The 22,548-nt window shown below is 45.1% G+C and overlaps 1 protein-coding gene across 1 annotated transcript in view; it reads left to right on the forward strand.

Moving 5' to 3' along the window:
• The window catches only part of polr1a (RNA polymerase I subunit A), a 148,972-nt gene that overhangs the window by 94,983 nt on the left and 31,441 nt on the right, over positions 1 to 22,548 (forward strand). Inside the window, exons 27-28 of the mRNA XM_038793303.1 lie at positions 16,541 to 16,698; positions 21,034 to 21,163. Of these exons, the coding sequence (XP_038649231.1) occupies positions 16,541 to 16,698; positions 21,034 to 21,163 (288 nt within the window). The remainder of the gene's footprint in view (positions 1 to 16,540; positions 16,699 to 21,033; positions 21,164 to 22,548) is intronic.

Genomic DNA, 22,548 nt, shown 5'->3' on the forward strand with positions numbered 1-22,548 from the left:
CTTAACAAGACATTCAACCTCTCTTGTCAACCATGGTTCCCTCACTTGACCATCTCTTCCCTGCCTGACAGGGACATAGATATCAAAGACAAGTAGTACCTGTTCCTTGAACAAGTTCCACATTTCACTTGAGTCCTTCCCTGACCGCCTATGTTCCCAACTTATGCACTTCAATTCTTGTCTGACAGCATTGTATTTACCCTTCCCCCAATTTGGGGAGTTGAAGCCACCCATGACTACTACCCTGTGACTTCTGCACCTTTCCAAAATCCCCACCCCCACCCCTTTATCTTATTGAAACATCTATAACCAGGAACCTCCAACAACCATTTCTGCCCCTCTTCTATCCAAGTTTCCGTGATGGCCACCACATCATAGTCCCAAGTACCGATCCATGCCTTAAGTTCACCCACCTTATTCCTGATGCTTCTTGCATTAAAGTATACACACTTCAACCCATCTCCGTGCCTGCAAGTACTCTCCTTTGTCAGTGTTACCTTTCCCACTGCCTCACTACACGCTTTGGCATCCTGAACATCGGCTACCGTAGTCGCTGGACTACAAGTCGGTTCCCATTCCCCTGCCAAATTGTTTAAATCCTCCCGAAGAGTACTGGAAAACCTCCCTCCCAGGATATTGGTGGCCCTCTGGTTCGGATGCAACCCGTCCTGCTTCTACAGGTCCCATCTTCCCCAGAATGCGCTCCAATTATCCAAATACCTGAAGCCCTTCCTCCTGCACCATTCCTGCAGCCACGTGTTCAACTGCACTCTCTCCATATTCCTAGCCTCGCTAACACAAACCAGAGATGACAACTCTGTCTGTCCTGGCTTTTAAAGAACAACGAACTTCCAGCCTAACTCCCTAAACTCGTTTATTACATCCACACCCCTTTTCCTACCTACGTCGTTGTACCAATGTGCACCACGACTTCTGGCTGCTAACCCTTCCCCTTAAGGATCCTGAAGACACAATCCGAGTTATCCCTGGCCCTGTCACCCGGGAGGCAACATACCTTCCGGGAGTCTCGCTTGCGACCACAAAATCTCCTATCTATTCCCCTAACCATTGAGTCTCGTATCACTATTGGGCAACACAGTAGCATGGTGGTTAGCACAATTGCTTCACAGCTCCAGGGTCCCAGGTTCGATTCCCGGCTTGGTTCACTGTCTGTGCGGAACATGCACTTTCTCCCCATGTGTGCGTGGGTTTCCTCCGGGTGCTCCGGTTTCCTCCGACAATCCAAAGATGTGCAGGTTAGGTAGATTGGTCATGCTAAATTGCCCTTAGTGTCCAAAATTGCCCTTAGGGTTATTCGGTGATGGGGATGGGGTGGAGGTATGGGCTTGGGTCGGGTGCTCTTTCAAAGAGCCAGTGCAGACTCGATGGGCCAAATGGCCTCCTTCTGCACTATGACTATAAATTCTATGACTATTGCTTTTCTATTCCCCTCTCTCCCCTTCTGAGTCCCAGAGCCAGACTCAGTGCCAGAGACCTGGCCACTAGGGCCTTCCCCCGATAGGTCATCCCCCAACAGCATCCAAAACGGTATACTTGTTTTAAAGGGGAACGGCCACGAGGGATCCCTGCACTGTCTGCCCGTTCATTTTCTTTCCCCTGACTGTAACCCACCTACTCCTGTCCTGTACCTTGGATGTGGCTACCTCCCTGTAACTCTTCTGTATTACCCCCTCTGCCTCCCGGATGATCCGAAGTTAATCCTGCTCCAGCTCCAGTTCCCTAACATGGTCTCTGAGGAGCTGAAGTTGGGTGCACTTCCTGCAGGTATAGTCAGCGGGGACACCGGTGGTATGCCTCACTACACACATCCTACAGGAGGAGCATGCAACTGCCCTAGCCTCCATCCCCTCTTACCTTACAGAATACAGCTGCACTGTGGACCAACTGGAACACCGCCCTCCGACTCTGCTCCCAACCATCGAGTCTCGTATCACTATAGGGCAACACGGTAGCATGGTGGTTAGCACAATTGCTTCACAGCTCCAGGGTCCCAGGTTCGATTCCTGGCTTGGTTCACTGTCTGCGGAGCGTGCACGTTCTCCCCGTGTGTGCGTGGGTTTCTGTGTATATGACTTTAGATAGGAGATTCTGTGGTCTAGAGTGAGACTCCCGGAATGTATGTTGCCTCCCGGGTGCCAGGGCCAGGGATAACTCGGATTGTGTCTTCAGGATCCTTAAGGGGTAGGGTGAGCAGCCAGAAGCCGTGGTGCACATTGGTACCAACGACGTAGGTAGAACTCAGCTGTACTCTCTGTAAACTCCCGGCTCCCTTCACGCTCTTTGAGGAAATGTAGGAAATGAAATGAAAAGGAGCATCTTACTCCCTCCTCACCTAACTCCCTCAGTCACCAAACTTTCACTATAGCACTCAAATGCACCCAAATCCAGCACTCCCTCAGTCACCAAACTCTCACTATAGCACTCAAATGCACCCAAATTCAGCACTCTGTGCAAACAAAGTCTGCACTGTAACTAGCTCAGATTTATACTGTGACTCGAGCCTCTGAAAACTGGCTTAATCCAATTAGCTAATTAACAAGCTCCAGCTGCAAGTAGTTACAAGTAGAACCTTTGTTCAAAGCTGATTGAAAATTCACCTTCTTCTCAACCAAACAGCAACTTGTAAGTTAACTAACTAAATAAAAGAAAGGCTAGACTTTAAATACAAATAAAAAATAAACCCTTAATATCCCTCCGTCACCAAACTCTCACCATAGCACTCAAATGCACCCAAATTCAGCACTCAGTTTCTATGAGATCTCTTCTCATTCTTCTGAACTCCAGCGAATACAATCCTAACCGATTCAATCGCTCCTCGTACATCAGTCCGGCCATCGCAGGAATCAGTCAGGCAAACCGTCACTGCACTCTCTATGGTTACAACATCCTTCCTCAGATAAGACTGAAACTGCACATAATATTCCAGGTGTGGCCTCACCAAAGCCCTGTATAATTTCAGCAAGACATCCCTGCTCCTGTACTCAAATCCTAGTTGCATTCAGTGACTGGTCCCAGGTCTCGTTGTATGTTCCCCTCTCCTAATTTCTGGCCATTCAGATAATAATCTGCCTTGTTTTTGCTACCAAAGTGGATAACCTCATATTTATCCATATTTTATTGCAATATTGCATCTGCCATTCATTTGCCCGCTCACACACCTTGTCCAAAACACACTGAAGGATCTCTGCATCCTCCTCACAGTTCACCCTCCCACCCAACTTGGTGCAAATTTGGAGATAGGACATTTTGTTCCCTCATCTAAATCATTAATAAATATTGTGACTATCTGGGGTCCTATCGCCGATCCCTGTGGTATCCCACTAGTCACTGCCTCCCAATTTGAAAAAGACCCATTAATTCTTACTCTTTGTTTCCTGTTTGACAACCATTTTTATATCTATCTCAATACACTACTGCCAATCCCAGGCGCTTTAATTTTACATGCTAATCTTTATGCGGAACTTTGTCAAAAGTCTTCTGAAAGTCCAAATACACCACATCCACTGGCTCCCCTTCATCAATTCATCAAGTGCCCTGCTATAAAATCTTTGAAAATGGATTCTAGGGACAGCACAGTGGCTCAGTGGTTAGCACTGTTGCCTCACGATGCCAAGGTCCCAGGTTTGATCCCGGCCCTGGGTCACTGTCTGTGTGGAGTTTTCACATTCTCCCCGTGTTTGCGTGGGTTTTGCCCCCACAACCCAAAGATGTGCAAAGTAGGTGGATTGAGCATGCTAAATTGGAAAAATGAATTGGGTACTCTAAATTTATTTTAAAAAAGAAAATGGATTCTAGAATTTTCCCCACGACTGACATCTGGCTGACTGGTCTATAAATACCTGATTTCTCTCACCTCCCTTTTTAAATAGTGGAGTTACATTAGCCATCCTCCAATCTGCAGTTTGTAGACTGATGTGTTTTTAATGTTATAGTTATCACATTAAATATTAACATCAAATACTGAGGTTGATTATATGGGCACGTGTGTGCCACAGGTTGAATGAAGGTAGGAATCATACATTCCGGTGAACTGGTATTAGGCCATTTTCCTGTCACATTCCGTGGTAAGGGACTGCTTTAAGAAGTTCTGTATTGAGGTTCACTCAAGCCTGTTGGAAATTGTGTTTTATGAGGGGAGTGCAGTGACTTATTGGTTGCCCAACCTTATGTATTTATTCAAGGCTCATATATTCCATATGTGATCTGTTGGCAGCTGCACCACAAATTGCCATGTCTAAAGTTTTGAAAGTGGACACTGTTGATATCATTCTGGCCTTTAAAAAAAATATATATTTCATGGGATGTGGGCTTTGCTGGCAAGGTCAGCGTTTGTTGCCCATCCCTAATTGCCCTTGAACTGAGAGGCTTGCTAGGCCATTTCAGAGGGCAATTACGAGTCAACCACATTGCAGTGGACCTGGAGTCACACGTAGGCCAGACCCGGTAGGGACGGCAGATTTCCTTCCCTCAAGGACATTAGTGAACCAGATTTTTTTTACGACAATAATTATCATGGTCACCGTTACTGAGACTAACTTTCTACTCCAGATACATTAATTGAATTCAAATTCCACCAGATGCTGAGGTGGGATTTGCACCCATGTACTCCGAGCATTAGCCTAGGTTTCTGGATAACTAGCCCTGTAATCAGTCACAATTTTGATCACTTTATCATTGGTCTTGCTTTTAGCTGTTGAGGCTCTAAGTTATGGAATTTCTTCCCTAAACCTCTTGCCCTCTTTTCCTTACTTTGCTCCTTTAAGACACTCCTTTAAAATCTATCTGTTTGACCAAGGTTTTGGTCATCTGCCCTGAAACTCCTTATGTGGTTCAGCGTCCAATTTTGTTTAGTAACACCCCTGTGAAGCATCTTGGTGTGCTTTATTTCACTGAATATGTGTAGAAATATAAGTTTTTGATTTTAGAGGCAAGGACCTAAGAAAAGGGAGAACTAACATTTGCTTCATATGTATGAACCTAGCTGACTACATGGAGAACTATGTTGTCGTGTCTGAGGAAATCTTTTCTTTGCCACCAACACTTCAGTGCAATAAAGAATTGGGAGAGGCCGAAACGGGAATTGAACCTGCGCTGCTGGAATTGTTCTGCATTACAAATCAGCTATTTAGCCCACTGTGCTAAACTACTACACAGAGCCACTCACCCAGGCAGGCAGATACTCACAAACATGCATAGGGACACATCCAGTGCAATCAGGTAGACATTTTTCCTCACCAACCAATCTGACTAATACTGTGCTTAAGGTCCACAAGGTTCCAGAACTTAAACATATCCATGGTGGGGCTATGAGCAACGTTGACCATCCAATTCCATCCCTTTTTCTGAACTTTAAGAAACAATAGCAAGACATTAACCTTGGGCGATTTATTGCCACCCTGGGTGATCAGCCCCGATGTGAGTGGTTTAGCACAGTGGGCTGCTGGTTTAGCACAGCTAGCAACGTGGGTTCAATTTCCGTTCCAGCCTCCCTGAGCAAGTGCCGGAATGTGGTGACTAGGGGCTTTTCACAGTAACTTCATTGTGACAATAAGTGATTATTATTAGTATTATTATTAAACAACATGGGACAGCATCTCTAGATGATCGCAGAGTGTACTTGCTTCCTGGTATCACAGATGATTCTAATTACCCTTATTTTGATGGGCTGATGAAGAAAATTCTAAGACCGATTACAAGGAGAAATAATGCAATTGGAATGTATTCACTGAACAAGAGAAAAGCTTTCAAACAGCAAAAGGATTGAACATATTGAGCCCCGAAGTGTGTGTGTGTGGGTGGGGGGGGTGGGGGGGGGGGGGGGGGGGCTGGCAGGCGAGGGAGCTACAAAAAAGTCTAATAACTTGATTTTTGTCCCAGCAAGCCATATTTAGGGAAAGATTATAAGCAGAATGCATTCATTTAAAGTGAATGAAGATAAAAGTCTAATAACTTGATTTTTGTCCCAGCAAGCCATATTTAGGGAAAGATTATAAGCAGAATGTATTCATTTAAAGTGAATGAAGATAAAAAGAAGCAATGGTAATGTGAGGGAAAGAATTCTGTGCTGCATCTACAATCTTGGATACACTACCCGAAAATGTGGTGGAAACGGATTAAATTGATACCTTGAAAAGAGAATTGGACAATTATCTGTTTCTGTCAGATCAGCTATAATCTTATTAAATGGTGGAGCAGGCTCGAGGGGCTGAATGGCCCATTCCAGCTCCTTGTTCATATGTTCGTATTTGTGGAGGAAAATATCTGCAGAGTTCGGGGCCAATGACAGAGGACTAGGTGAGTTTCTGTTGCAGAAAGTTGGCAGATGTACCATTTGTCCAACGTCTTCCTTCTGTTCTGTAACCTTTCTATGACATAGAAAGATATAGGAGCAGAATTAGGCTATTCGGCCTATCGAGTCTACTCTGCCATTTTATTGTGGCTGATATGTCCCTCATCTGTTATCTACAATGCTACAAATCAAGAGCTGGATTGTAAATCAGCCAGGGCATCTCCTCCCTAGAACACTCCCTCCGCCTGGGAGCAGGAGTATGCAATTCACCCTGCTGAGCTTAAACACCTTTTTTTAAAGTTTAGAATACCCAATTATTTTTTTTCTCCAATTAAGGGACAATTTATTGTGGCCAATTCACCTACCCTGAACATCTTTGGGTTGTGGGGGTGAGACCCACGCAAATACGGGGGAAATGCACAAACTCCACACGGACAGTGACCCGGGGCCAGGATCAAACCCGGGTCCTCAGCAGAGCCTAAATATCTTCAATGTGATCATAAAGTCTTTTTGCTTCCTCCAAGAACTGATTTACCGACCAATTTACCCCTAACGGTTTGTGATGTGCATGCAGATTTAGCTTGCCAAACATGCTTACATCAACCAGTTTGGTAATATTCGCCTTTACATGTTTCATCAAGATCAGCTTTCAATGAGCAAATTAAAGTTTTCTTGCCAGTTATCAAAGAAGCTGTCAGAAAACAAAGTCACAAGTAACAATTGTTTGCTCCCTTTAGGCAATATGAAAATGAGTTAATAGGGTTCATTTTTTTTGTAATAAACATTTTATTGAGGTACTTTTGGTACTACAACAACAAAATAAACAATGTACATGAATCTATAAACACAGTGCAAAAGACGTCTCCCTCCCTTACAGGTACCTGAATTTGTTTCCCCTCGCCAATCAAAACTTCTCCTCTAATGCCCTCATACTCGGAAAGCTCCCCTCTATAAACATATCCCCCATCCTCTCAATCGCTGCTCTCTGCCATATCCAGAACACCTCCATCCATACTTCCCGGGGCAAATCGGTGATTATTAAAGATTGGGGACCAGACTGACGCTCCATCTGCTCTCACATGTCTCCTCCATTGCCCCCAGACTCTCAGGGCTGCCATCACCACGGGGCTGATGGAGTACCATGCCGGCAGGAACAGCAGAGGCGCAGTTACCAACGCCCCCAGACTGGTGCCCTTACATGAAGCTGCCTCCTTACGCTCCCATGCCCCCCCCCCCCAACCAACCACCACCCACTTCCTGACCATGGCTATATTCGCCGCCCAGTAATAGTTACTATAATTTGGCAGCACCAGCCCGCCCTCCCCCGACTCCGCTCAAGCATTACATTCCTTACTCGCGGGGTCTTGCCCACCCAAACAAAGCCAGTTATCACTTTGTTGACCCATTTAAAAAAGGACCGCGGAATAAAGATGGAGAGACACTGAAAAACAAACAGAAATCTTGGAAGGACCGTCATTTTCACCGTCTGCACCCTCCCAGCCAGGGACAACGGAAGCGCGTCCCATCTCCGAAAATCGTTCTCCATTTGGTCTACTAGTTGGGCCAGATTTAATTTATGCAGCCGGTCCCATTCCCGCGCCACTTGAATGCCTAGGTATCGAAAACTTCCCCCTACTAAACGGCAGCTTCTCCAATCACCTCTTCTGTCACCTCGCCTGGATCGTAAACATCTCACTTTTCGCCATATTTAGCTTGTAACGGTAGCATTGTGGATAGCCCAATTGCTTCACAGCTCCAGGTTCCCAGGTTCGATTCCGGCTTGGGTCACTGTCTGTGCGGAGTCTGCACATCCTCCCCGTGTGTGCGTAGGTTTCCTCCGGTTTCCTCCCACAGTCCAAAGATGTGCAGGTTAGGTGGATTGGCCATGATAAATTGCCCTTAGTGTCCAAAATTGCCCGTAGTGTTGGGTGGGGGTACTGGGTTATGGGGATAGGGTGGAGGTGTGGACCTTGGGTGGGGTGCTCTTTCCAAGAGCCGGTGCAGACTCAATGGGCCGAATGGCTTCCTTCTGCACTGTAAATTTTATGTCCAACCCGAAAACCGGCCAAATTCCCCGAGAATCCTCATGATTTCTTCCATGCCTCTATTGGGTCCGATGCATACAGAAACAGATCGTCTGTATCGAGCGAGGCTCTGTGGGCCCCCCCCCCCCCGGCCCCGGGGCTTTACCCACCTGCATGGCCATCAGACCCTCCACTATCTCTTCCAACACGATCGGGGCCCCCAGCCCTTCTACCAGATCCCCGTCCACCTTTGGGAAATTCAGCCCCCCCCCCCCCCCCAAGAAGCGCCTCATCCCCTCCGGCCCTGTTGGGGGGTCCGACCCATACAGCCTACTGTAAAAATCCCTAAACGTCTTATTCACCCTGCTGAATCTCCAACCAGGTTCCCATCCCCATCATTTACTTTCCCTATTTCCCTGGCTGCCTCCTTCTTTCTAAGCTGCTGTGCAAGCATTCTGCTATGTTCATGGATCGTCCCCCTCACCTTTCTCAGCTGCTCCACTGCCCTCCCTGTGGTTAACAAGCCAAACTCCGCCTGTAGCCTCCACCATTCCCTTAGAAGCCCTGCCTCTGGGGTCACCGCATACCTCCTATCGATCTGTAGTATCTCCTTTACCAGTCGGTCCATCTCTGCCCTGTCTACCTTCTCCCTGTGGGCCCGTATCGAGTTCAGCACCCCTCTAACCACTGCCTTCAGTGCTTCCCAGACCACTGCCACTGAAATTTCCCCCGTGTCGTTGACCTGCAGGTAGTTCTGAATACATTTCCTCAGCAGCTCGCACACCCCTTCGTCAGCTAAAAGTCCCACATCTAACCTCCAGTGCGGGCGTTGGTTACTGTCTTTACTAACCTGCAGGTCAACCCAGTGGTTGGTTGGCTGGTTTAGCACACTGGGCTAAATCGCTGGCTTTTAAAGCAGACCCAGGCAGGCCAGCAGCACGGTTCAATTCCTGTACAAGCCTCTCTGAACAGGCGCCGGAATGTGGCAACTAGGCCTTTTCACAGTAACTTCATTGAAGCCTACTCGTGACAATAAGCGATTTTTATTTCATTTCAGTGCGGAGCATGGTCTGAGATTGTGATCGCCGAGTACCCAGTGTCCACCACTCCCGTCAGTAAAGCCCTGCTCAGAATAAAGAAATCAGTTCGGCAGTACACTTTATGCAAGTGTGAGTAGAAGAAGAACTCCTTCACCCTCAGCTGCCCAAATCGCCATTGATCCACCACCCCCATCTGCTCCATGAACCCTTTTAGTTCCTTTGCTATTGCTAGCACCCTGCCCGTTTTTGAGCTTGACCGGTCTAAGCCAGGATCAATAACTGTTAAAGTCTGCTCCCATGACCAACTTGTGCGGGTCCAGGTCCGGTATCTTCCCCAGCATCCTCTTTATGAACTCCACATCATCCCAATTTGGCGCATAGACATTTACTATTACCACCTGCACCCCCTCCAGTTTCCCACTGACCATAATGTACCGACCTCCCTCCCACATCCGAGACTATTCTACCCGCTTCAAACACCACCCGCTTATTGATCAGGATCGCGACCCCTCTAGTCTTTGAATCTAGTTCCGAATGAAAGACCTGACTGACCCAGCCTTTCCTCAATCTAATCTGGTCAGCTGCTCTAAGGTGCGTCTCCTGCAACATAACCACATCCGCCTTCAGTCCCCTAAGATACGTGAAGACACGTGCCCTCTTGACCGGCCCATTTAGCCCTCGAACATTCCAGTTGATCAGCCTAGTTGGGGGGCTCATTGCCCCCCGACTTTGCCGATCAGCCATCCCCTTTTTAGGGCCAGCCTCCAGCCCGTGATCCGCGCCTCCACCGGCCCGCCCCCAGGCAGCCTCCGCCCCCAACCTCCTCTCTGTCCCTCAGCACGAGTCCGTCCCTCGTCAGCAGAACATTCCCCCCCCCCCCCCCCCCCCCCCCCCCCCCCCCCGCCCCAGTAACAACACAATGTAACTCAACCTCCTTAATAAACCTAACATATGCACGCCCTCCACTACGCTTCCGTGAGCTAGCCCGCCCAGCTAGCTTGGTGTCCCCCATCCCTGTCGCCGAAAAGTCTCCCACCTTTTGTCCCCCACCCCCGCTCATCTTTCAATAACAAACAATCCCAACACAATTGCCCGACATAAGAAAACAGGGAGAATAAAAAAAACGCTAACAAAGATCAAGTAAGAGATCCAAAATCTAAACAAGCACACCTCCATCCCCCAACAGTGCAAATGTAAACCTTAACTCACTCAGCTCTGCCACTGGTCCCAAATCAATACAGAAGTCATTACAGACAGCTTCCACGAAACGAAAACCCAGAAACATTTTTTTTTTTAGAAAAAAAACCACATGAACGTTGCAGCAAAGTTCAAAAGTTCTCAGTCCACCACCAGTCATTTCCTTTTTGCGAAGTCCTGCACGTCCTCAGTCGACTCAAAATAAAAGTGCTGTTCACCTTTTTCTTCAAAATGATTGACCTGATCTGGTTAAAGCCCGCTCTTCTTGCCACCTCCACACTTGGGTCTTGGTAGATCTGCAGGATACTGTTGTCCCATTTACAGCTGTCTGCTTGGCCCACTGTAGAATGTGCTCCTTATCCAAGTACCTGTGGAATCTCACCACCATTGCCCTCGGGAGGGGGGTGGGGGGGGGGGGGATTGTGAGCACTGTCCACCTCCAACGGTCGGGAGAATGCCCCATCCCCCAGCAGCTTCTCAAACATGTCTGCGATGTCTGCCCCAGCGCCCACTCTGGGAGCCCAACGATTCTCAAGTTCTGCCGGCGGGACCTATTCTTCTCCAGGAACTTTTTCTGCTGGTCTTTCAGCCCTACCTTGCAACTCCACCGCAGTTTGATGTTCCTCCTGCTCAGTCAGCGCCTTCTCTACCTTCTGGATCGCCCAATCTTGGGCATCCAATCTAAGCTCCAGCCGCTCAATCGACTCTTTTATCGAGTCCAAGCAGTCCTGTTTCTGCTTAGCAAAGCCTTCCTGAATAACTTGCATCAGCTGCTCCGTTGACCGCTGGGTCGACAAGCCAGAGTTCCAGTTCTCCGCCATGCAATCTCCCGCCGCAGCTTCAGCTAAGCCTTCTCTGTCTTTCTGTTTCTGCCTTTACGAGCACTTTTAGTCCTCCTCTCCATGCACCGATGTGAGAATTCAGTGCACAATTGCCTCTGTCATCAATTGTTCAATTCAAGTCCAGTAGAAAATGGGCGGAAAAGGTCCAAAAGTCCGACCTGAACGGGAGCCACCAAATGTGCGACTTTACTCCTTCATAGTCACCACCGGAAGTCCGTTGATAGGGTTCTTGACAAAACAAATTATAGAAGTTGTGTCATCATCATTCTCTTTGAACCTTTGCTCTTGGGTAAATTTACCATCTTTACTGGTAGCTATACCGGGATGAAATCTTGCGTCATTTAATCTCAGGGAAACACTTCTATCGAAGTTTCATTTGCCTGTTATTGCCGTAAAGTCTTAACTTCTCCCTCCCTTCTCCCTCTCTGTCAGAGATGCATTGTTTGATTTTCTGAGACACCCTTCCTCATATACTAGACCAGTGGGGTTTCAGTGCTTGCCAGACACGTGACGATTAGGTTACCATATTCCTCCAACGGCACACAGTGTATGCAAAAGGATGAGGAGAATCTTGTAACATAGATGAACTGACTTTGAGGGAATGGATGGTGATGCAGTGGTACTCCAGTGACCAAGGAGTCTCTGGGGACCCAGGTTCAAATCTCACCATGGTTAAACCTGGAATTAGAAGTCTAATGATGACAATAAACCATTGCCAATTCTCACAAGAACCCAAAGATAAAAGCAAATTACTACAACTGCACACAGCAGCACGGTGACACAGTGGTTAGCACTGCCGCTTCACAGAGCCAGGGACCCGGGTTAATACCGGCCTTAGTGACTGTGCAAAGTTTCTATGTTCTCTCCATATGTGCGTGGGTTTCCTCCAGTTTCCTCCCACAGTCCAAAAATGTGAGGGTTAGGTGGATTGGCAGGAGGGCAGAGCTTATATCTGATCCATTGGTTGTGGAATCGCTTGGTTCTGTCTATCACTTGCTGCTTATGTTGTTTGGCAAGCAAGTACTCCTGTGGTGTAGCTTCACCAGATTGACACCTCATTTTTTGGTATGCCTTGTATGTTCCTGCATGCCCTCCTGCACTCTTCAATGATCAAAGCGTTAATCCCCTGGATTGGTGGTAATGGTAGAGTGGGGGATATGTTGGGCCGTGAGTTTACAAATTGTGGCTGAGTACAATTCTTCCGCTTCTGATGACCCACAGTGCCTTCTGGATGCCCAATTTTGAGTTGCTAGCTTTGTTCAGAATCTATGCCATTTAGCATGATAGTGCCACAACGATAGAAATGGCAGGATTCGGGAACTATGGATGACGGGGGAAATTATAAGCTAAGGAAAAAGGAAGCATACGATAGTCCAGGCATCTAAAACCTGACAAAGCGCTTGAGGAGTACAGTGAAAGTAGGAAGGAACTTAAACATGGAATTAGGATGGCTAAAAGAGGCCATTAAAATGTCTTTAGCAGGCATGGTCAAGGAGAATCTCGAGGCTTTTTATGCATATATTATGAGCAAGAGAAAGAGACGGCCCACTCAAGGACATTGGAGGGAAGTTATTCGTGGAACCACAAGAAGTGGGTTAAATCCTTAATGAGTACTTTGTATCGGTACTCACCAGTGAGAAGGACATGATGGATGTTGAGGTCAGGCATAGATGTGTGAATGCTCTTGAGAATGTCACTATATCAAAGGAGGAAGCGTTGAGTATCCTAAATTGCATTAAGGTAGACAAGTCCCCAGGCCGGATGGGATCTATCCCAGGTTATTGCAGGAGGCAAGGGGAGAAATAGCTGGGGCCTTAACAGGTATCTTCACGTCCTCTTTGACCACAGGCGACGTTCCAGAGGACTGGAGAATAGCCAATGTTGTTTCCTTGTTTAAGAAAGGAAGCAGGGATAATCCAGCAAATTATAGGCCGGTGAGCCTGACATCAGTAGTGGGGAAGCTTTTGGAAAATATACTGAGGGACAGGATATGTACACATTTGGAGGAAAATAGACTAGCTAGTGACAGGCAGCATGGTTTTGTACGGGGAAATTCATGTCTCACCAACTTGATCGAGTTTTTTGAAAAAGTGACATAAAATTTATGAGGGAAGGGCTGTGGATGTAGTTTAAATGGACTTTAGTAAGGCATTTGGCAAAGAGGCAAACTGCGCTGTAATGTTCCATATATTCTATGTACAAAAACTAAAATCACATGGGATTCAGGATGGGCTGGCTAGATGAATACAGAACTGGCTTGGTTATAAATGACGAGAGTAGCGGTGGTAGGTTGTTTTTCAGAATGGAGATCTGTAGCTAGTGGTGTTCTGCAGGGATCAGTGCTGGAATCTCTGTTTGTAGTATATATAAATGATCTGGAGGAAAATGGGTGTTCTGATTAGTAAGTTTGCGGATGATACGAAGATGGCGGAGTTGCTGATAGTGCCAAGGATTGTCAGAGGATACAACAGGATATAGATAGATTGGAGACTTGGGCACAGAAATGGCAGATGGAGTTTAATCCGGACAAATACAAGATGATGCATTTTGGAGGATCAAATCTAGGTATGAATTATAATGTTAACGGCAGAACCCTAAGGAACATTAACATACACAGTTCTAAATACACAGGGATCTGGCCGTGCAGATCCACAGTTCCCTAAAAGTGGCAACACAGGTGGCCAAGGTGATTTTGAAGGCATATGGCATGCTTGCCTTCATCAGCCGTGGCATTGAGGACAGGGGTTGAGAAATCATGCTGCAACTGTATAAAACCTTGGTTCGGCCACATTTGGAGCATTGCGTGCAGTTCTGGTCACCACATTATCAGAAGGATGTGGAACTTTGGAGAGTGTGCAAAGAAGGTTCAACAGAATGTTGCCTGGTTTTGAGGGTTTTGGCTATGAGGAGAGGTTGAATAAACTAGGATTGTTTTCACTGGAACGATGGAGGCTGAGGGGAGACCTGATAGAGGTCTACAAAATTATGAGAGGCATAGGCAGGGTGGATAGTCAAAAGTTTTTTCCAAGGGTGGAAGTGTCAATTACAAAGGGGCACAGGTTCACGGTGAGAGGGGGAAAGTTTAAGTGTGTGGGGCAGGTTTTTCACGTAGAGTGGTGGGTGCCTGGAACGCATTGCCAGAGGATGTGGTGGGAGCAGGTACATTAGCAACATTGAAGAGGCATCTGGATGGGTACATGAATAGGGAGCAAATAGAGGGATATGGACCAAGTAAGGACAAAAAGCTTTTTTCAGTTTGGGCATCATGATCGGCACAGGCTTGGAGGGCCGAAGGGCCTGTTCCTGTGCTGTGCAAAAATCAAAAATGTTACTTTGACCTTTTGACATTCTTCCCATGATGAGAGTAGTATTTTAAGGCTCTGCTGTTGCAAATGCCATGGGGCCAAAATGTTACAGTGGTTTTGTAAAAAAATTGAGTGAACATGCACAAAGAAATGTCGAGAAGTCTTGCTCTGCCCAAGGTAAAAACACAAATAGAGCATTACTTAATTTAACTCTTAACTCTCCATTGGTTCCGTGTGGAGTTTGCACATTCTCCCCGTGTCTGCGTGGGTTTCGCCCCCACAACCCAAAAATGTGCAGAGTAGGTGGATTGGCCACTCTAAATTGCCCCTTAATTGGAAAAAATAATTGGGTAATCTAAATTTATAAAAAAAAAAAAAAAAAAAAACTCTCCATTGGTTGGGGTCATACCTGGCACAAAGGAAGATGGTTATGGTGGTTGGCGGTCAATCATCTCAGCTCCAGGACATCACTGCAGGAGTACCTCAGAGTAGTGTCCTAGGCTCAACCATCTTCAGCTGCTTCATCAAGGACCTCCCTTCCATCATAAGGTCAGAAGTGGGAATGTTTGCGGATGACTGCACAATATTCAGCACGATTCGCGACTCCTCAGATAATGAAGCAGTCCGTGTCCAAATACAGCAAGGCTGGACAATATCCAGGCTTGGGCTGACAAGTTGCAAGTTATGTTCGCGCAACATAAGTGCCAGGCAATGTCCATCTCCAACAAGAGAGGATCTAACTACCGCCCCATGACATACAGTGGCATTACCATCGCTGAATCCCCCACAATCAACATCCTGGTGTTACCATTGATCTGAAACTGAACTGGACAATAATACTGTGGCTACCAGAGCAGATAAAACGCTAGGAATTCTACAGCAAGTAACTCACCTCGTGACCTGCCAAAGGCTAACCACCATCTACAAGGCACAAGTCAGGGGTGTAATGGAATACTCTCCACTTTCCTGGATGAGTGCAGCTCCAACAACACTCAAGAAGCTCACCGCCATCCAGGACAAAGCAGCCCGCTTGATTGCTCCCCTTCCACAAACATTCAAACCCTCCACCACCGACGAACAGTGGCAGTCATGTGTACCATCTACAATATGCACTGCAGTAACTTGCCAAAGTTCCTTAGACAGCACCTTCTAAACCCATGACCACTACAAGAAGGGCAAGTGCCACAAAAACCTGGGAGCTCCACCACCTGGAAGTTCCCCTCCAAGTCACTCATCTGCCTGACTTAGAAATATATCACTGTTCCTTCACTGTGGCTGGGACAACATCCTGGAATTCCCTCCCTAACAGCACAGTGTGCGTACCTACACCTCCAGGACCACAGTGTTTCATGAAGGCAATCCACCACCACCTTCTGAAGGGCAACTAGGGATGTGCAATAAATGTTGGCCTAACCGGCGACAGCCACATCCCGTAAATGAATAAAAAAAGAAATAAAAATATAAATTGCCAAAATATCGCAAGGAAGTTGCAAGTGTTTAGATGAGACCCGGTTACAACCAGCACCTCTGTTATTGCTTTAAAATTGCATGTTCGTACAAACCACAAGGTATATGTCTGTTATATTTCAGCATTTGTATAGGATATAAATCCATGTGATGTACACCTATCGCAGGACTGTCATCTGTCCCTATCTGACCTGTTTCTCTCCTCTCTGTTTAATTGTAGCCAAGTCAAACTATTTTGGCACTGACAACGTGCAGCTTCAAAATTCTATTGCAGAAATTCTAATTTGTTGTTTTACACTTTGCTGCATATTTCTTTTTACTTGGTATTGAATGTTTTCTTTTAAATAAATTTCAGGTTCTACACAAAGTCAAAGTGAAGGATTCTTTTCAGGTTCAAAGCAGGCTGGAGAAGTTCAGAATTTACCAAGTAAAATTTTATTTCCTCGATTACAAACTGTATCGGCACGAGAAATGTTTGTCACCAGATGACTTATTGCATTACATGGAAACCAGGTAACAGGTTATACAATCATAAATGTTTTGTTTTTTACTTTGCTCGTGCCTTTAATTAAATTCAATTCGACATTCCATTGAAGCAGGAAGTGTATATGTGGTTGTTTTTTAATAAACAATTTTATTGAGGTAGTTTTTGGATTTGTAAACAGTTACAGACATCAACAGAAAGAAAGCAAAAAAGGCAAAAATGTGCAAACATCCACGTACATTCAATACTTCAATCGTAACATACTGCACAAGCCCGCTCCTCTCCCACCGGTACTACCCGCCAATCATAAATGTTTTAACATGGAAGGCAACCATTATTCACACTGTACTATTAGCAACAATAGGGGTAGTCCTTTTGTCCCCTTTTGAACTTGTTTTAGCCATTCAGTCCGATTATGACTTCAACCTGTATCATATTTCCGTTCACTTGCAACTTAACCATATCCCCTGATACCTTGACCGAACATGAATCTGTATTCAGGGGCTGGTTTAGCACAGGGCTAAATCGCTGGCTTTTAAAGCAGACCAAGGCAGGCCAGCAGCACGGTTCAATTACCGTACCAGCCTCCCCGAACAGGCGCCGGAATGTGGCGACTAGGGGGTTTTCACAGTCAGTTCATTTGAAGCCTACTTGTGACAATAAGCGATTTTCATTTCATTTCATTTCATTTATACCCAACTGGGTAGGAAGGTTAACCTCGAAGAGAACACCTCTAACGTGCAGGACTCCCTCAGTAATAGACTGAGGTGTGAGCCTAGATTTGGTGCTCAAGGCTGTGAGAGTGGGTCTTGAACACAGGAGCTTCTGACTCCCACAAATAAAGAAAGGGCGCATGGATGAAAGGGGATACACTGGTAGCCGTGGAACTGTGTCCCTGCAAAAATATGAGAATGGGAGAGTGATGGTGGACCAAATCCCAAAAAAAAATTCCCCGAGGGAAAACTTGGGTTAAAAATCCAATACAGATTGATTTTCTTTGGCACAGAACAGTTGAATTTTGGCCAGTACCATCATTCTTACCAGGAGAGAAAAGAGAGAGGTGAGAACAAGTTTATTTTATGGAAAATGTTATAATCCCAAATTGGCACTTGCACTACATTTTCATGTACTCAAACCCCATGCAGAAAGCAATGTCTTTGGTCATTCACTTTGAGCAGTGGACCTTCCGAAGGTTTTAACAAAGCTTAACATTTATTTTGAAGAAATGTATTATTATCGAGTGAAAGTTGTGTAGAGCTGTGAGCAACGGGATCTTTAATGCAGTTGTCATACATGTTCCGTATTTCAGAGCTAACCTCAGGATGTTGCAATTCCTTCAAAGTGATTGAAGAGATAGTCGGGAAGTGAGTGAATTGCTTTAGGAACTGGCTTATATGAACACAATGGGCTGTAGAGTGCCTCTAACCAATGTGGTGGAAGGCTAATTAATTGTGTGATCCTTTTACATGATAAATAATTGTCTAACGTTAAATGCTCCCTCTTGTGTATTTAAAAGCAAGTGATTTAATAACTTAGGCTCTTTTGGTTTTGTTGGCATGTGGTTAGAAACAAATCCGGGTTTATAGAAGATAAGCATTATTTCAGTTGAGTGTTTCAGAAGCCTTGTGGAGGGTTGAGATCATCAAAAACAAAAAGGAGAGGGCATAAATGGTTTAATCCTCTAGAATTAACTCAACTTGTTGGATAACATGTTAATATTTCAGTCCTTTTTTTAAAAAAAAATTCCTGTTCCGCAGTGAGCAGCACTGACCAGGCTAGTTTATTACCCATCTCTAATTGTCCTTAAACAGGTGGTTGTGAGCTGCTTGGAACCGCATGGCTTGTTCAGATATTCCTGAGGGCAGCTTAAAAGCCAGCCGTATTGGTATGGCTCTGGCTTCACAGATAGATCAGATTGGGTAATTTGGGCTGATTTCCTCCCCTGAAGGACATTAATGAACCAGGTTGGTTTTTATGACAATCAAGTAGTGATCATTATTATTAAGAACTAGGAGCAGAGGTGAGCAATTCAGCCATTCAATACGACCTTGGCTGGTCTCATCTCGGCCTCAACTCCAGTTCCCTGCCCGTTCTCCATAACCCTTCAATCCATTGCTAATTAAAAATCTGTCTATCTCCTCAAATGTCCCTGCGTCCACCCCACTCTGGGGTATTGAATTCCACAGATTCACGACCCTTTGAGAGAATTAATTTCACCTCATCTCCGTTTTAAATCTGCTATCTCTTATCCTGAAACTATGACCTCTCGTTCTAGATTGCCCCAGAAGAAGAAGCATTTGCTCTACATCTATTTTGTAAATACCTTTTATCACCTTATATACCTCAATTAGATCGCCTCTCATTCTTCTAAACTCGAGTGAGTATTGGCTTAAACTGCTCACTCTCTCGTCCTAAAACAGGCAACTCATCTCTGGAATTAATCTAGTGATCATCCTCTGAACTGCCTCTAATGCAACTCATCCCACCTCAAATAAGGGGACCAAACTGTGCAGAGTACTGCAGGTGATGTTTTTGCAGATTTATGAATTGATTAAATTTGAATGTCCCAAACTACCGTGATGGGATTTGAACTTCTGTCTCTGGATTACTAGTCCAGTCACATTACCACTACGGTACAGCCCCATATTCTGCCAAACACCACTGGAAGCGAGAAAAAAGTTGCCCTGCAATAAGATTTCACAAATGTCAACAGAATTTATTTTTCTCGAAGGAACAATTGAAATTTGTAACATTTAAAATGTAGCTGGATCTCATTAACTGGGGAGTAGCATAAATTACCTTTTGATGGGCTGAATGGATTTTTCATATCACTGTAGATATAGTAACCGATCGCAAGCAAATACTGGACTTGAGCCCATGTCATCAAGCATTAACCCCATAGATAATGCTGATCTGTCAGAGAAAACTCCCAATCAGGCAGCATGGTGGCGCAGTGGATAGCACTGCTGCCTCACCACGCCGAGGTTCCAGGTTCGATCCCGGCTCTGGGTCACTGTCCGTGTGGAGTTTGCACGTTCTCCCCGTGTTTGCGTGGGTTTCGCCCCCACAACCCAAAGATGTGCAGGGTAGGTGAATTGGCCATGCTAAATTGTCCCTTAATTGGAAAAAATGAATTGGGTATTCTAAATTTATTTGAAAAAAATAGAAAACCCCCAAGCCTGGTTGTGAAGAAGACACCGATACTAGGATGCCTTGGAAGAGGCTCTTTATTGTTTGCCACAGAACTTACCTGTCCACACACATCTCTCCCAGTGCTGCCTGACTCTGTATATACCCATCTGAGTATACTTAACTATTAAATACGCAACACCATATTACCTTGAACTACTAGGTGTTTAATATCCATCAACAGAATCTGTTGAATACTAACATTGCCTCTGGGGTTCCCTTCCACAAGTAACCAAAAAGAGTGCACAGCTGTGTTTCAAAGGTCCTTACTTTGTTTCTAAATTATCTTGTAGCACTACGTAGGATGAAATATGCTCTGTGCTTTGTCTACATGTCTGCAGTTATCCAAGTTCATTTTCAGGGCCACATATTCAACATTCAGCTGGTAAGGAAGATAAGGAAACCTGCCTTGTGGAGAAGGAAGAGCAGAACTGTTTATGATCAATGTGTTAATTTTCAAAAGCCCATTTGATTCAGGAACTGTGCCTGTTGGATACAAACAATTCAGCTAATTGAATGTCAGAAGAGACTTGAGAGGCTAATGGCATGTTATTGTTCTTGTATCCCTAATCTACAATTAAGTTTAAGTTTGTTGGTTGAAACAGAAACCAAGTTGAATTGCTGACAACATAATCGATTATGTTGTCAGCAGAGTTACTCTTGAGCAATTATGCATGAGATTGTTTACTCTTAGCTGTGGTGTTCCGAATCATGTAAGAATGCAACACCGGTGGTTCGGTCAGCATTTCTATTGACATCAGCAGCTTCTGAGATGACAAGTCAATGTGTGTACGTGTGCCGTTTTATGGTTGCCCCTGATCTGGTGAACCACAGTGGACCATCATGTGACATGTGTTTTTTTATTTGTGTGATTCTTGGAGGTGGGTGTAGGTGACCTCACTATGTATTCCTACATTGTCTGTCTGCCAGTGATTTATGGGCATTTTGTTCTTTTGCCTATCGACTCCAGATTACATGTGACCTCGGCATAGTCTTATGTGGAGCATAAATCATGGACCATTTGAGTCGAGTGGACTGATTCTGCCCTATTACATTCAGTAGGATAATACGGAAGACTTTTATTTTTCATCACATCAGTCTTAATTAGCGTATCACTGTGAAGTATTCCAAAATGAGTAGGTCTTTTCTACTAAGTTGTTCTTGTCCTTTGTCAGGTTCTTCCAACTACTGCTTGAGGGCATCAAGAAAAAGAGCGTCAAGCTGGGCTCATTTAAAGTTGTGAATACCCGGAAGGCTACGCAGAAGGACCTGGATCAAGGCTCCGGGGAAAGCGATGGGAAGCAGGTGGGACTTAGCACTGTTCCAATGGGTTACTGTATGAATATTACAAAATTTATAGTTTTCAAAAGCTTTCTGGCGATAGAATATCATAGAATCCCTACAGTGAAGAAGGAGGCCATTCAAACCATCGAGTCTGCACCGACCCTTTGAAAAAGCACCTTACCTAGGCCCAATCCCCTACCATATCCCCAAAACTCCACCTAACCTAGCATTTGGATATTAAGGGGCAATTTAGCATGGTCAATCTACCTAACCTGCACATCTTTGGACTGTGGGAGGAAACTGGAGCAACCGGAGGAAACCCACGCAGGCACACGAATCTGCAAACTTCATATCGACAGTTACCCAAGGTTGGAAATTAACCTGGATCCCTGGCACTATGAGATAGCAGTGCTAACCATTATGTCACAGTGCTCCCCTTGTGTGTGTATAATATATTTGTGTTACAGCCGATTGGCATTGCAGGAGGTCCAAATTGTTACATTTCCGTTGCTGGACATTAACGATATACAACCAAGAAGTTTTTAATCCAGGATTCAAATATTTCTGGCTTTATTTCATTGTATCATGTGCATTGCTATGTGCTTTCAAATTTACAGAACAGTTAATAAATCTGACTGACGGTAAACATTGGGGCCGTCCGATCAGTGAATATAATCATTGCCCAATCTTGCAAACCCTTGCAGAACTTTGAACATGTTTCTGTTGCACTGTCTGATCATCCATCCCCTCTGTTTACAATCTGTGCTCTGATGTTGTATTTTTGTTTTGATGATGATGATTTTTAAAGGGAGGATTATGAGGAATTGATCCTTATGACTGCAGATTTCATAAATGACCACATTTTTTGCTTAATTTGAACATGTTGGAAGGACAGGAAAAAAGGACAAGGAGTTTGGGTAGTTTTATTAATAAAGTTTGAGATCAGTACTGTGGTGAAAAATGATCTTGGTTTGGAAGATCAAAATGTAGAATCAGTTTGGTGGAGATAAGAAGAAACTACTTGTGGAAATGGTTTATAGACCCCTGGCAGTAGTTGGAGTGTAGGACAGAGTATAAATTAAGGAATAATTGCAGATTTTAAGATAAATGGTCGAATAATCATGGGTGATTTTAATTTTCATTGGTCATTAAATTGGCAAAGGTAGCCTGGAGAATGAGTTCATAGAATGTTTTCAAGTCAGCTCCTAAGAACAATACATCTGGAACCAACCAGATAATAATCTGTTCCCTGAAAGAGCACTATTCACGATGCCCTATGCTGCTCTTGCTCATGTATTTGCTTTGTTTGGCCCCATGTTCTGCACTGTAATCAATCACTTTGTCGATGTACCATTTGTCTGTCGATTATAATCTGTCGATTATTCTTTTCTTGTCTACTGTGTATG

Source organism: Scyliorhinus canicula, chromosome 3 (assembly GCF_902713615.1).
Source record: "Scyliorhinus canicula chromosome 3, sScyCan1.1, whole genome shotgun sequence".
Taxonomy (NCBI): Eukaryota; Metazoa; Chordata; class Chondrichthyes; order Carcharhiniformes; family Scyliorhinidae; genus Scyliorhinus; species Scyliorhinus canicula.